This window comes from Panulirus ornatus, chromosome 29 (assembly GCF_036320965.1).
Source record: "Panulirus ornatus isolate Po-2019 chromosome 29, ASM3632096v1, whole genome shotgun sequence".
Lineage (NCBI taxonomy): Eukaryota > Metazoa > Arthropoda > Malacostraca > Decapoda > Palinuridae > Panulirus > Panulirus ornatus.
Window position 1 is genome coordinate 11,269,612 of NC_092252.1, and position 17,321 is coordinate 11,286,932.

At 43.8% G+C, this 17,321-nt stretch overlaps 1 protein-coding gene across 6 annotated transcripts in view; it reads right to left on the reverse strand.

Moving 5' to 3' along the window:
* The window catches only part of rg (A kinase anchor protein rugose), a 662,216-nt gene that overhangs the window by 640,016 nt on the left and 4,879 nt on the right, over nucleotides 1–17,321 (reverse strand). For all 6 annotated transcript variants that reach the window (XM_071679213.1, XM_071679211.1, XM_071679212.1 and 3 more), the window contains exons 2-3: nucleotides 13,773–13,892; nucleotides 13,126–13,272 (exon numbers count right to left, since the gene is read on the reverse strand). In XM_071679213.1, coding sequence (XP_071535314.1) covers nucleotides 13,126–13,272; nucleotides 13,773–13,886 — 261 coding nt within the window. In that variant the 5' untranslated portion in view covers nucleotides 13,887–13,892. The remainder of the gene's footprint in view (nucleotides 1–13,125; nucleotides 13,273–13,772; nucleotides 13,893–17,321) is intronic.

Genomic DNA, 17,321 nt, shown 5'->3' on the forward strand with positions numbered 1-17,321 from the left:
CGTTTTATTTTTCCCCGTCATCAGCTAAGGTAAACAAAATTTCAATCTCCCATCGCCACCAGCCCATGGCAACTGTTTCGTTCCTACCATCAGCTTCTGCATCTGGCCGTTTCAATCTTCAGACACTAGTTCTGGCAGTTTCACTTCTTTTCTACCATCACCTCTGATGATCTACGTTTCGTTTCCCCAACCACCAGACACAACGAAGTCGTTTCCACCCTCCTGCAAGCAGCAATGGATGGACCGATGCTACAACGAGCTGAGGTGGGCTACGTCAGACTCCCCAGCTATGACACTTTCAGCTTTCAATTTCGCTGCTCTACCGTCAACCATGTTAATAGCAGCTTCACTTCTCTCTCCCGCCAAGTATTAGGCTGTAGGTGACTTACAAACCAGACAAGAACCTTACTATGAATATTGTTCCGAAGAAACGCGTATGTATGGGATCAGCTTCAACATAAGAATTCTTTTTATACACATACTAAATAAACATATGAAAAAAAAAATGTGGTGGATTACAACTATCTATATATTACCAATTTTTTTTTTTTTTTAAGTTTGGAGCAGAATTATTTCCCAGCTTTGTATCATCAGCGAATTCTGATATCTTGCAATGCAGCCCATTATCAATATCAATAATACATATGAGAAAGAGAACCAATCCCAAGACTGATCCTTGTGGCACTCCTTATTACGTTTAAACATTCCGAGGCCTGACCATCGATCACACCTCTTTGTTTAAGGCCAGTCAACCAATTTCCTATCCACTGAAGTACAACCCCATCAATGCCGACGTGACACTGCAGCCGTGGTAATATACAACCACACAAAAGGTTATCAGGTCTTCAATGTAACGTAATATGGCCCAAAGTTTTGTGAATTTGTTTTCATTCTGAAAACCACGTCATGCTTCAGGTGAGCATCAACACAAACTAAAACAAACAGCAATGGAGCAGTCATCCATTACTAAGAGCGGTGGTAGCCAAATCAATATAGCCCTATATTCTTTTTTTTTTTATCTCACCAGAGAAGACCATTCTGTAAACCATAGCCCAAGAAAATGAATCTATTCTAGGATGATCATTATACGAATTCGGAACCTGAAAAAAAGAGGGGTAGCGATTGACATTAAGTTGTTCCTAATGTAAACCAAGAACCACATGAATGACTGCAAAAAGCTATCCTTAATACTGACCTGGCAAACCTAGCACACAAGATTACTGATGCTGATGCCATGGAAAAGAAAAAAAAAAAAAAATGTCAAATAATGTCGTCAAATGAAAATTTCCTTTGGTTTACGAGATGATTGATCAAACTTTCATAAAGCCTTCCATTCCAAAGAAAGGTTTTTTTTGCATACTGATTTTGGTATTGCTTTCCCACAACTCCTACTGATCGCGTCCTGATTAGGATATTCTCCCGGCTCTTCCAAACGAACATGGAGTGAAGAGAATCCACAAACTTGATGAGCAAGGGTGGAAGTTCCTCTTTCTTCTCTCTCTTTCTTTCACAAACAATCGCTTTTCCATTATTCTGTTGAGAATGCACCGTCCTACACCGAAGACGTGGTGGTTTACCTTGGATCTAAAACGGAGGGGTCGATATAGCTCTAACTACATCATGTATTTAGAGAGGTGAACGTCGATATTCCTCCTTTGAAGCGTGAGCCATCAGGCTAAAGGGATGATGCTGATCACATGAAATAACACGACTGGATAAAGCCCACCCGCTGGGCCTGGAAGCGTCAGGAATTTTACATTTGCGCTGGGATGCGGAGCAGGGAGAGCAAATGCTCGTCATGGCCACTGCATCCGTTACTGACATCCACCAATGGCCTGACATGGCTGAATATCTGTTATCAGCGTGGGTGAGATGAACATACACTACACGCAGTGATAAAAAAAAAATCGAAGTGTATTATACAGAGTTCATGTAATGCATGCGTGTTTTATGCATGATTACATACGTCTATCTGAGCAATAGAGACAAGTGTAGATTTTCTTCACTGATTCGTTAGCATGTATCATACATGAACATTCGGTGATGTAGAAATTACAATATCACAGTACCAAATAAAATATGCAATCTTATAAAAAAAAAAAAAATCTTAATGATTTCGGATAGGGCAATTCTATTCTGGAAGAGGAGAAGTTTGCAAGAGCCATGCGTTTCAAAAAAAAAAGATGGACGGAGGATTTGATGCATGTCTTTCAAACGAGTAAAAAATTGGAAGCAAGTCAGAAAACGGCACTTACAACTTTAAACGCGTCCCAGTGGCTGCAGTCTCCAAAAATCAATTCCCCATCCCAATCTCTCCCTCCCCCTTCCCCTCAAATAAGTGTGTGTGCGCGTGTGTGTGTGTTGCGTTGTGTGTGTATGTGTTTTCGGTCGTAGCTAAGCCTGCCAGCATCTGTCTGATGCACATTATATGGCGTTCCGAGTGCCTGAGGCGCTGGTCCAACGTGACTCCCGGATTGTGGAGCGGCTATAACATAGCAGCAGCTGGTGGATACAGCAGTGAGAGTCAGCAGTTGCCTCGACGGATAATAACTACGCTATATATTGGCGAAGATGTGACTTTCTTTTTTCTCCTGGTGGAAATTCTAGCAAGACTCTCCTGAGGTGGATGACGCTTTTGCAGTCCTGAGTTAATGGGTCTTGTAACAAGTCTTGGGGGTGATGAGTCTTGTAACGAGTCCTATGGTGGTGAGTCTCGTAACGAGTCCTACGGTGGTGAGTCTTGTATGGAGTCCTATGGTGGTGAGTCTTGTATGGAGTCCTATGGGGGTGAGTCTTGTATCGAGCCCTATGGTAGTGAGTCTCGCAACAAGTTCTATGGTGGTGTCTTCTATAGAGTCCTATGGTGGTGAGTCTCGCATCGAGTCCTATGGTGGTGAGTCTTGTAACGAGTCCTGGGGGGGGGGTGATGACTTTCTTTCTTGGTAGTACAGTCCTAACTTAAAATGCCAATTCGCACTAGCATTTAAAAAAAAAAAAAAAAGGGAGTACAGCCTACAGATCTACTCTTACAGTAAAGTGTCGAAAGCATGCTATACAGAGGAATAAAATCCCCCTCCTCTGTGCTATAAGTCTGACCGCCATACTTCCGTCACATTTCCATTACCAAAGCACCATAACATACCTACACAGAATAGTTCCATTACTACAACCTCTTAACACACACTGCCTTAAAGTCCTACCGCTAAAAATCACAGTACGGTCAACGCTGCCACGTCTTAAATCACGTTCCCATTACTATACCTATTCGGGATACAGTTCTCCCTCCCACACAATACACTTTCTCAAAGCTGTCACGAAAACATACCGTAGGCACAATCCCGCTAGAATACTACAAAGCAGAGTCCCACTGCCATAATCCCGCTAGAATACTACAAAGCAGAGTCCCACTGCCATAATCCCGCTAGATACTACAAAGCAAAGTCCCACTGCCATAATCCCGCTAGGCTACTACAAAGCAGAGTCCCCCTGCCAAACACAAGTCAACGACGTACATAATCATAAGATCAAACCTAAAAGAAAGGGAAAAAACAAAGGTTTCCACAACATGTTATCCAAGGAGAACGTTAATGACTTTTATTATAAACAATCTGCTACAGTAGTGTCGAAATTTCCTTTTGCGGTTCCACTAACTTCCAGTTCACGCTCCTGCCATATTTTAAGCACATTCCAAATGTCATGACTTTCTAGGTTATTGCCGCGACTGTATCTCAAACATCTACGACCTTTGGCGAAAAATCTGGCCAACTTTTCTTTTTACAGCCTCACTAGGCTTTTCGAACACGATTCCGCTACCCGTATGACACATTCACTTCCTCCCATTTCATCGTATGGCCAAGTATGTTAATGATGTCCCGCTAACATCCTAGTACTGCCGTCCCGCTAACTTTCCTTCCAACAGGCTGCTTAATGTTATCACCGTTGCGCTAACTTTCCTTCCATACTTAGCCCAAGTATTACCATCGTCTCGTTAACTTTCCCTCCATACTCTACTCTACCAACTAGTTTTAACAACACCCCCGTTAACTTTCCTTCCATAGTCATTCTAATGATGTAAACATCGCCCCGCTAACTCTAAAAAGAGAAAAGAAGTCTCACTAGGTCTCCTCTCACTAGTCGACTATGCGTTCTAATCGCGCTAACCCAGCGCTGTCACATTACTGATTATTATTTGTGTGTTAGCAATTATAGCGCCCGGGTGAATTACAGTCGCTGGCGTTATTATTACTGACAGAGAGTCTACCACTCCACACTTTTACTTCCCTGAGGTTGCGAAACATTCAAGACTGAAAGTATTCGATTGTCCATAACGCTTAACAATCGAAAGACAAATTGGCTTCTATACTGATTAAAAGACCGTAAGCACAGCTGCTAGACTTAAAATGTACTTTTAGTTATATATATATTTAGTTATATAGTTATATATATATATATATATATATATATATATATATATATATATATATATATATATATATATATATATATAAAGTATTCAAGCTGCACGTGTACATAAGATGCAGGTAAGACCACAAAGAGACGGAAAATACGGTGTCAAGAGCTTTCGTATAATCATATTGTCAGTTTTGTCTTGTGAGTATCCTTATGGTTTTACCTGAATACATCTATACACACACACACACTCATATATATATATATATATATATATATATATATATATATATATATATATATATATATATATCCCCATGACCCCTTCAAAGTGGCGTCCTGGGACTATAACCCCTAGACCCATCAATGGGCTCTTCCAGAAGTTCTGAGGAAATGAATATACACCCCCGCCAAGGCTGACTCCAGTCGCAATGTACCCACGAGCAGGTGGAGTCCGGTAACACACACACACACACACACACACACACACACACAATCGCATGTTTACCAAATGGCGTCCTAGCTTCGTCTCTTCGATGTATATCAACTGACTTATATTTCTCTCTTGTGTCTCCCCTGATGATGTGATCATTACACGAAAGTGCACTTGGGAACTTACTGTGTTTCATTTTCCCCGTGGACTCATAGGATTATCTTGATCACGCGCAAAATTGTGATCCTTTCCACACACACACACACACACACACACATATATATATATATATATATATATATATATATATATATATATATATATATATATATATATATAAAATGCTTACACCAAGTTTCCATTTATTGATGAAGCCTAATATGGCGGCATCTCTTGGAAAGACCAAACCAAAGGTGTTTGTTCGGTACATTCTTTCCACTTCTGAAGCCTGGAGGTTGTGATTGCGACGTACAGTGTTTACACGCCCCTGTTGAGAACAACTACAGAGACCGCCAGAAATTCAATATACGTCCGAGATATACGAGAAGCTAAAGATCCGTTCTTAAGAGGTAGAACGAAATGCCGTCAAAACTTGACAAAATTTCGCTGGCCAAGTATGAGAACAACACACCAGATGCCTATCAGGCCATATGTGTTGGTTTGCACACGGCTCTCCAGTTGTCTAAACATCACGGGCGACTTTCATCCCAGCTTAGCTGCTTGATGCTGTTCACTAAAACAAAGGCAACGCGTCCACTGAGGAGGAGAGGCGCTTATGAGCTAGAAATTTCACGGACTTCCCCCCCCTTCCCGACACTAAGCGTGTTGATGTAATTCAATAGCATCTGGCAGACGGAGGCGGCCAAAACCCGACTCAGAAACCCGTGCGGCCAAACGTGTGAGCACACTCTCACAGCTGTCTGTACTCGGCAAGACGACATCACAATATTTCGACACTGTCTCCTCTTAATCACATGCCACTGATATACCTAGGTACACAGACCGACGACGCTCTCGCGACACACGACGCACGGCCGGAGTACGGAGCCTAGCTTAATTGCCATTTCTATCACCAGCGGGTTTAGAAGACAACCAGACTGACGGGTGATGGCAGAGACACACATGGTCTCCGAATGAAACATACAAGCGTCTTCATCTTCAGCTAAGCCTGTTTTGCACCGTTTTTCAACTCTTATTTTTCGTAATGAAAAAGTAAAGCGGAATACACTGTTTTTAATTCAAAAGGATTCCGACTCAGGTTATGACTGAAAAACACACATGATTCTGTTTATATATATATATATATATATATATATATATATATATATATATATATATATATATATATATATATATATATGTGTGTGTGTGTGTGTGTGTGTTAAAACCCTAAACCAATCAGGACTAGTTTCAACAAGTCAGAACGTTACACCCGAAATGTCAAGATTAGGTTAGGTTAGGTTAGGTTAGGTTAGTTCTCCCAAACAAAGCAGCTGTTGAAACTAGTTCTGACTGAAATGTTTAGGTAAAACTAGGTATAAAAACACTCCAGTCCTGCATTTCATGTTTTTCCCACCTTCCTCTGGTGCAACGGGTTCTGCCTAGTGGAAACTAGTTCTGACTGATTTCGAGTTTTAACTAATATATATATATATATATATATATATATATATATATATATATATATATATATATATATATATATATATATATATATATATGACCCATCTGTACCAAATAAATACCGCCTTCACTCTTCTTGAAGAACCCGACCTCTTTTTGTAACACAGTACGACCCTAGAGCCCGATGGTGCAACTCCCCTGGGTACGATGACGTGAGCTCTGACCTGACCTGTAAGCGTTAGGTCAAACGTCAAGCCTGACATCATACCCAGGGGTCACAACCTCGCGCTCAAATAGATAACAACGTCGTGTCGCCCATGCCTCAGCAACGCGTCCTGCATCACCAGCGCTCAAACTTCCATTAACCAACCTTCACCCTCCTCCCCCAACTGAGTCATACCATGTAACCAGAGCCACAGATTCGTTCCTGCATTTTTTTTTCCCTCCTAACGCTGAACTGTTAATATCCCTGCTGATGCATTAGCAAGAACCGCAACCACTTTCCACATGAAGAGATTAAGCCAACCTCTGCAGAGACAATTAAAATTAGATATCAAATGATAAATGTTACACCGATACGACAAACAAAAACCCTGCATTCTCCTCAAAGTTACACACACACACACACACACACACACACGAATCACTCTCTCACGTTTCTTACTTTCGAAAGGCAGTTCTCCCCCTGGCCAAATATGTTAGTGCTCGAATGTTATCATTTGGGAGACTTGGCCTTGAGCTGGTGCGGGCCCTCACGTGCGACCCTCCCCTGGTTGAGGGCAGCCGACTTATGTGCGGCTAACTGAGCTCAGCAGAACACCACACATAGACACAGACACTTTGTCGTAGCCACTGCATTCATGATGTGGACTGTTTCACGGCAAACACACTCACTGTGTGTTGACTAATCACCTATTTGTACAGTAAGGGGGAAATGATCTACACTTGCAGGGCCCCATCTCTTGAAGTTTGTTTACTGCTGTGAAACATTTTGTTTACGATTTCTGTATACATTCGCAGTTTTAACACTATATTTTGTGTGTTTAAGTGCGATTAATGAGTGCTACGGGAAAAGACTTTTACACTCATATATACGCTTTACATACATGTGCATACACTTATATATATATATCCAGCCTAAGAAAAATACCTATTTATCGATCATTTCCGAAGGAAGGATGAAGAGCTGGGTTGACTGTGGGCCGGCTACTGTGCTCAGGATTCTGAACCTGGAACTAGAGGGAGGGAGCAGCAGCGGCCGTGCGAACTATCGTCAGGGACGCTAACCAATACACCATGGAGCCCCGTATGTCTATGAATGTGTGTACAAGTTAGACATATACTACTGGAGCTTTCATACCTTTTTCTATGTTGCAGAACAACAACAACAAAAACATTCTTTTGAGAGCAAAAGAAAATCTTCCACAGGAACCCAGAAGGTACGAGTCAACTTGGTCGAGAGAAAGTCTAGCACCGAGGCCGACGCGTTGCTTTCTCCTCACACTCGCTGTGTTTACACTCATGCTATGTACTCATGCTGTACACACACTCTCACTGAACAGATTAGCCAATAAAAACTTGTTTACAGATTACGGAATAAAAAAAAAAAAACTTGCGGCGAGAATATTGGATTTAAAAAATAATAATCATGAAAGGTCTAAAAATAAAAACACTGCTATCTCTCCCAACATATGCGAGCCGTTTGAGCGGGTGTTTTCCTTGAAAATAACATTTACTGGCTGATTGGCCTGATAACCAGTGCTATGTACCGTACCTCGTCTCGCGTGCTGACATCACAGCCACCCTCCTGTTGTTCCTGTGCGAGAGCGCGACCCTCCTGTTGGGCCGATGTAAGAACGCAACTCTCCTGTTGTCTGGGTGTATGTATGTCTGTGAACCCCTGTTGTGCGCGTGCATGAGCGCAACACCCCTGTTGCGCGGGTGCAAGAGAGGACAACGCCCCTGTTGTGCGTGCACAAGAGAGGAGAACCCTCCTGTTGTGCGTGCACAAAAGAGAACAACCTTCCTGTTGTGTGTGTGTGAAAACATTTAAGAGAGCAACGCTTATCTTTCTGTAACACGGGTGTAAGAGAGAACAAAAGAGTCTGACCCGACATATTCTCTAGTGGTATATATCATCTAACTACAGGCAACGAATTCTCCGGTGATGTTGACGTTCAACATAACTTTCCAGTGTTGTTCGCTTACTCCACGACTTTCTAGCGGTGTATTAGCTTACTACATAACAACTTTCCAGTGTTGTCTCAGCTCACTGCACAACTCTCCAGTGGTATCAGCTTACAACACAACTCTCTGGTGCTGTAAGCTTACTACAAAACTTCAGTGATATGAACTTACTATCGAGCAACCCTGTAGTGGTGTTAGCTCCACACACAAAAACACTCCAGTGGTGTCAGATTGCTACATAATAATCCTCCAGTGGCGCTACCTAACGATACACTAACTCTCCAGTGGCGTTCGATTACGACACTGGGACCCACTCTAACGGCGGCTGGCTTGCGAAAGAGCAACTCTCCAGTGGCGTTAGCTTGCGAAACAAACTCTCCAGTGGTGTTGACTTACGATAGAGTAATCCCCAGTGGTGTTCACTTGCGACACGGCAACTTTCCAGTGGTATTAGCTTACCACACCATATTTCAGCGGTGCGATTGTCTGACGGGCACAAACGCTCCGTCATTTTCAATAAATGGCCGGAATTTTCAGCCTAGTATAACGTGAAGCTGTGTCACTGCGCGGATGCATGAACTATATACCATGATACATTTATGAGCCGTGAGGTAACCTCCACACCACAAACGCCTCTGAATTCTCTAAAAGTCTGAGCCACCCCCTGCGACCGCAGGCGTCTGCGGGTTCTGCTGCTGCCACGCTACACACACACAAGACTACAAGATCTCGCGACGTGACCTTATTTCGTGAAAAGCTCCGACTTCGGCTATGTCGTCACCTCACTACATACGACTTTGCATCATGTTGCCTTCAAGCCGCACAGACTTTTGATTTTGCCAGGACCTCAAGCTAACAAACCTTAAGGTGAAAGTGTCCTTAGAGAGAGCCACATCTATCTATTTTCTTGGCAGGATGAGCTGACGGGTTTTCGCACAAGTGACTAAACGTGTCGAGAAACGCAAATGGTTCCTCAGTGCACGTTTGCTAACGTCAAGGGTCGTACCATCGTACTCAAGGGTCGTACCGCTACAGTCAGGGGTCGTGACGCCTTGCTCACAAGGTCGTACCGTCGTGCATAATGGCGTTCTTCTCCAGTATGGGAGAGAAAAAGAACAATGGAAAGGAGGCCAGACAGGCTTAGTCACACACGAGGGACGGGTTACAAAAGGGGTCGTGGCAGCTGCTCCAAAGAAAGTCACATGGACCTTAAAATCATACGGCCCCTGGCTGTCATCGCTACAATAAATACCAACGTTACGACATCAGAGCAGGTCGTCCAGCGCACAACCTTCCCTAAACAATGGTGGCCAACCCAGCCACTGACTTCACAGATCTCGCTCCCTCCGTCTGTCTGCGTCTCGTTCAAGCTACAAGTACCGAGGAACAGGATGCCATACAAATACTTCTTCACGGCACTAACAGCTACACACCAGTCGCGCAGTAGTTCACGAACAACGCGTTACATAAAGACAATAACAAGTGTACTAATAACAGACGAGACGGCTACTGCAGTTATACCTTGATTAAGGTGAAAGGGGTTCATAATGCCAGGATTACAGATAAGTGTGTGAAGCATGCGTCCTCGCAATGCTGATGGTGGTGCTGTGGTGTGTGTGTGTGTGTGTGTGTGTGTGTGTGTGTGTGTGTGTGTGTGTGTGTGTAACTTGTATTAGTGAGAGCAGGGCCTAATCTAGTGACTATGGGAAGCTGGTGTCAGCGAGCGTGTGTAATGCCTGTTTGGGCGAGAGAGTGGTGATGCCTGTTTGGGCGAGTGTGTGGTACTGGCTGTTTAGGGGTGCGCGTCAATGGCTTCAAAAGGAGAGTGTTAACAAGTAGAGTGCCTCATTCCTTTGGTAAGTGTGAGATGTTTGTTGTACCCAGTGAAGCCTGAACTGGTGAGCTTAGCTCGGGCGAGGATACCATGACCCGCCAACAAGAGGGAGGGCCTTGAACGTTACGAAAGGCTGAAAGCCTCGGATGCCAGAGAACAGCTTCGAAGAGCAATTAGGACACGACACTAAGGCGCAAGAAACGAGCCTCGGACACCACATCAAGTGTCTTGGATGCCCAACAGCCACGTATGAACCAGTCGTCCCTGCAGGTCTAATGGACGGACGCTCCTATCACCTCTTCTCATACTAAATTCACCACAAATGTGAACGCACGAAGCAGCTCAAAAATTCTCGTTAAGAAATCCACGAAGAATCATGAGACGTATTGGTAAACAGAATAGAAAGGCTTGTGAGCTGAATACAGCCAGACTCAGATTCAGAAACATAGGATTCAATCCTCTGGTTATCGTCTGCGGGCGATGTTCACGGGTGTGCTGTGGAAAGGAAAAAAAAAAAATATATATATATATATATCAGCAGGACGTTGCTCCTTGCCTGCAGCTGGAGAACGTGTTGGCGACAGCGCCTCCAGTAATACGTATATATATACCTTGCTACCCTGGTATAGCTACATGACATACGTATATACACCTTGCTACCCTTTTATAGCTATATGACAACTGTTACAAAATAATGAAGACGAGTTACCAAAACGATAGAGGAAATATGACAATCATAAATGAAGAGGAGGAAGAGGCGAAAAAAAAAATAAAGGTGAGACATGTAATGCAGAAGATTCCACGAAAACTGGGAGGAGCACCAAGACACCACTGGAGCAGGAGGAGGAGGAGGACAGGGGCTTAATCTAGTGGAGGAAAACGAACGGCAGGGTACGAGGGGACGAACACCAGAAGGATGAAAGATTGGGAACCTTCAACAGCCAAATGTCAAAAACTGTTTCCTCCGTGGCGTCTGCGGGAGCGGGTGGGACACACACACACACACCGGCCGCCACACGGGGCAGTGACATGGGCTTCCTTACCCGCCCGGGACCAGTCGCACCAGGACACTCCCACGAACCGCGGAACGACAAGGTTATCCACTACACTCAGTGTCATGCGGGGAAAAACCTGATATTACTAGGCAGATTATAAACAAGGCCCGCGAAAAGGTCAGGTATTGTGAATCCTCTTAAGATCGTCCCTGACACTTGCTTTATGGAAGCGGACCTGATGCCTTGCACAAAAGAATGAACTTGCAGTGTGTCAACTCGATCCGTGACGACCGCGTAATGACATGCCCGATACGGAACAAAAGGTGAAACACACTCTCTCACACGTCGCCACAACGACCAAAAGGCCTTAATCTTGAGGCCAGGAAAAGAAAGTGTTCGGCAACAATCAAGAGACAAGCCATTACTGGCGCTCTTGTTCTAAAGTGTGCACTTCTGGCCCCAGGTTGACGGCTGGAAAGACAAGAGTACATGACGAAACCAGAACGATGGTGGATGATAACTCGGGCAGTCCGTGGCCCTGTTGTAGGACGGAAGGAGGCCAAACAGACCTCTGGCACCAACTTGAACGGCGAGAGGGGAGGCCAATGTACCCTTCTATCAACACCAAATAAGCAACACTAACGCTGTATATCTCTCGGTTATATGAGACCAACGCTACTAGAAATTAGCTGGTGCACATAAACATGAGCAAGGTTACGTGTGTGCGTGTGAAAATTGGGGCAGACATGACTCTGCACTGCTACCTTACCGTAGATTGCGCAACATCGTACTGGTAATATGTATAGGTACTACCTCGAGTGTCGGGAAGGAGTCGCACTTTCGGGTATTGAAGAGTTTCACTTCCAGACGTGGAGGACCTGCGTGTGTGTAAGACACAGCAGCGACCACCCTATAACATGCCGAAAACATTAATGTTAAAGATATGCTCCCCTAAACACACAGGAGGCCGTCACATACACACGTGGAGACAGACGGAGGCAAACTTCCCACAGACTGACCTCGGCAAGCGGGGGAATAATTAGAACAAAGCCAAGCTCAGTGATTGCCATTCTTTATTCTTGTTTTCACACCACCTTGACTTTTCTCACGAGTGCATGAGACAGACCGCGTCATACTTGGGAGGGGGGTCAGAGCATTACCAAGCGACCAAAGTAGTAACTGGGTTAGTCAAGTCATACATAAGGTCTGGTGCACGTGTTTATCACATACAACTCGTTGAGGGGTGGTCTGCGGTATGCCACACGTGCACTTGCAGGTGTTACATCGGCGTCTCTATCAGATCAGATACTGAAAATAGGATCTTGAGTCATCAAAATACCTTATTTTCCTGCAGTGAAACACGATAAGCTTACCTTACAACCCAGTTCTTCCTTGTTAAGCCTACCTTATATTTACAACCCAGTTCTTCCTTGTGGTCGTGGCCTATTCATTCAAGAAACCGTTACTTACGCCCTTTTAACTGATAACACCACTTTCAAAGACCTTCGGTGATGAACCTGACGACCGCTGCTTCATTGATAAAACCCCACAAGACTTTATGCCTCCTTGCCACCTCGGCGAAAACATCCTCATCCACAAACCACGACACACGACCAATAATTCCCAGACCTCAGGAATGTTACCTTGTAGCCGGGTCCGAGGCGGTGCATGGCGCACACCTGGTGCGCAGTGAGCGCCTCCGAGAAGAGGTAGACGGCGCTCATCTGCCCGCAGAACACCCGCTCCTCGTCTAGCTCAGGGGTTGCGCCGATGTAGCACTTGTCCCACGTCTGGAGGTGGGGGAGAGAGAGAGAGAGAGGAACGTCTCGTTAAGTCAGGCTTCATAACACGGGTTAACTCTTCAGTGTATGTCTGGATGGGAATAAAAATGAGTCTTCGAAGGGGGAAAAAAAATTTATGTCATCATTTTAGTTGGTAGACATGACAAGTTCTAAATGGTATTTATATCTTGTAAAATTAGACAAAAAAAGAAACTGATTTTAACAGAATTAAAATAAAAACACTGCAATGCTCGAAATTAATGACAAGAGCCTGCAATCCAAACATAAAATCTTTTCCATAATGAGAGACAGGAATCAAAAAAGCCAATTTTCATTTAATAAATAATAACGGGATATGATTTATACCAGATTTACTCGCAATAAACATTCCCCTCCCCCCCCAAAAAAAATAATCTACCATCGAGTCCCATCAAAGCTGTTATCCAGATCATTAACATAATACTGCTGCTGCTGCTGCTATGACCATCATCACTACAGCCGATACTCACGTCATTGGTGGAGACGAGCCATGTCATGTCGGTGGCCGAGGCCAGCTGTCCGTTGACGAACACCTTGATCTCGCTCTTGCTCCAGCGGTTGTAGATGTACACCACTGCCACCATGTACCACTGCAACACACGAGAAAAAACAAAAAATAAATAATCAAGGTGGTGGGGGGGATGGATGGATGTACCATCTCGACCATCAGCATGGATCGTACAAACAAACATTCATAAAATATCATGGAGAGAGAGAGAGAGAGAGAGAGAGAGAGAGAGAGAGAGAGAGAGAGAGAGAGAGAGAGAGAGAGAGAGAGAGGATATGTCCCACACAACATAAACACCGTTCCATCCCTGCTGAGCCATCACCTGAACCATCGTGAAGGAGATAATTTGATTACTTAAAAAAAAAAGTGTTCTGCTACAACAACGAAAGTAATTAGCGGCTCCGTAATCTACAAGGCGACCAGGCACACCTGGGAGTACACGCATACACAAGATAATGCTAGTCTATGACTGGAGTATAAGGAAACAGTGATCTACATGCCTGATCTCAAGTTGGAGACAAGACATTGAAGGGAAGTCTTCGTTTTCGACAGGTTCATTTGATGGTAACCATGGGGGAACATCCTACTGGTGAGGTCGAGTGTTGCATTCGAAGCGGATCATTATTATATGTACCAAGAGAAAACGAGACGGTACGTTATCCTACTCACCTGTTAATCCGCTTAATCTCACAGCAGGAGCTCTCGTACTCGACGGATGGAGTTATTGTACCCATCCAATTGTGTATAATCGGTGAACGATCGACAACAAACACAGTCCCAGAATTAATGCAGACAAAGTAAGATCTCACGAGAGACATACGAAATGATAGTCAGGTTATTTCCGTGTGCCTGGTTTACACCTGGTGATTGTAAACAATTGGGTCTTGTCTGTATAGGACACACGTAACCTATCGTGTACACAGGGAGAGTTTAAGGTAAACAATGATGCTGTCATAGTATACAATCGGGTTCAGCTTTCAGGTTCGTATCGATAAAACCAAATACACAAAAATATGTAGTTAAACTATACACGTGGTGTTGTCGGTATATATATTTTTTCCTTGTGTAGGTACATGTGAGGTTAACGTACACCAATGGTTGAACTTACTACACAAAGAGTTATCATGAGGATGGGGTTAAACAATGGTGAACAGTGGGTTAAGTTATGACATTTACTGTGAGCCATAGGTCGCCTCACCCCACTCCACTGCTATCGTACAACATGGGTTATCCTACACACTGGTAATTATCGTACATACCATGTTATCTCGCGCGCAAGGTTACGAGTGACCGGGGTAATGAAGAAGAATGGTTCAATGACTATTTCAATCTGTGGAAACATTTTTACTCTGGGTTTAGATGATCGAGTTTTACACGGACGAAATCCTTGTGTTGTGAGGGACGTCGACCTTATTTTCCGCGTGCGCCTTTTTCTTCCCTGTACAATTCTTTTTAATGTTAGCTGAAACGGCACAGGCAACTGTGGCCCTAACCAAGGCTACATTAACGCTATACATGTTAGTCCGAGCCTGGTGCACATTTTACTGACCAAACTCTAGGTGTGGATGAACAGCTGGGTTGCCTGTGGAAAGACTGACGCAACCGGGACTCGAACCTACGCGCTCGACCCTGGGCGGCCAAGTGAATGCGTCACGCTCAAGAACGCTAACCTCCGAGACACCAGAGAAGCCTGCGTATCCGCTCGATCTCTCTAAACACCTCGTATGGAAAGACATGCAGGGCGAGCGCTGGCAGCAAGCATGGGTGATCCGTCCGTATCACAAGGTCAATACAGGCACCCACAGGACTCATGCTTACTGGCGAGTATCACAGAAGACGACTAACTGGTGACTACTTAAAGTCAACCTGACGAGCTCTTGAGTCCCCACACCTTTCTGCAAATGGTATTAACTTTAAGCGAGACGTTACGACCCCTCGAATCTGACGCTACGATCTTTGAAGATGATGATGTTACGACCCCTTGAATATGACGTTACGACCCCTGAATATGGCGGTAAGACCCTGGAATATGACGATGTGACTCTTTGGTACATGATGGCCCGAACTTTGACCCAAGTGAGCCTTGAAAGGTCTTGGTCAAAGTCAGGCCCTCATACCTAAGCATCGTGCAGTCGTGTTTCAGAGGTTAAAAACATCACAGGTAGAGGCTAACTATCCAGTAACCTATGACACTCATAAAGTTAAAAGTGTACCAAAGGGCGCCAAATAACCTTGTGTGTAGTAAAGATAGAAGTCGACATCAAGAAATCTAAATTCCTGTTACACAAAAATACGAAATGGTTTTTGCAACGCTTACATTTCCTTGGGTGTCACGTCGTCAAGGACGCGGCTCACGATCAAAATGCTTAATCTGGTTCAAATCACATTTTCCAAACCCTTTCCTCCTGCATCAGTGAAAGTCACTTCAACAATATGTGATTTCTTATGAATAATGAGCCACAGACGAAGCAATGCTGACGAAAGTCTCGATCGTAATGATCATGGTATCTATAATCCTTTGAGCCTGACGGGCACGACTCTTGCTTGTGACGACCTCTGATCTTTGGGCTGACCCCTCACAGACCAGGTCAAAGGTCAAGCTATCATACCCTATACCTAGCTAGGGTCGTATCGTAGTGCCGTCTTGCTCAAAGGTCGCAGAGTCGTGCCGACGTATCCAAGGTTCGTATCGTCGTGCTCAAAGGTCGTAACGCAGTGCTCATGGGTCGTGCCCAAGAGTCGTACCGTCGTGTTCTGGAGTCTAATCGTTGTCGTACGTCATTGTGCCACTCACTGTTCGATACTGATTAATCATTCATCAATATTATTCAGTGAAATGACTATTTCAACGTCTGATTTTATTTGGATTCTTTATCAATTCTTATCTTGATATAACTAAAGACGCCATTGTATACGGATATCGCTATAATGTCTTGTAATATCCTTACATCTTTATCTTCCACCAAGCATATTAAAAAAAAAAAGACGTCAGTCAAATCAAACACAAAAACGCATGAATTTCAATTCAAATTACTTAATCCAGTCTTTACGTTTCACCTCATTACAGTCAGCTCTCAAACTGCTAATAAAAAACATTAATAAAATACAGCACTTCACTTCTCGTCTCCTAATCATCACCATCAGAAATCCATCTGCATTAAAACTATTGTGTTCTCGTCCATTAATCTGATGACTTTTGGCTACGTTTCATGCATATAACGTGTCAATTACACTGATATACTTTTATACCTCAAGCGTTCACCTGGAATCAGAATGCTTCGCTCGAGGACACGATATTACACACCTACTTTTCCTGCATCTGTGTTTCAATACCATTAACAGATACTAAATGAAATTAACATTTGTCTAAAAAAAAAAAAGTAAATGAAATCAACATTAATCTATAAAAAAAAAAGTCCTGGTAATAACAATGCCACGTTTGAACACATATGATACGATCTTTTTCAATAATGACAAAATACAATAAGTCACGAATGGAGGTGCTCACCGA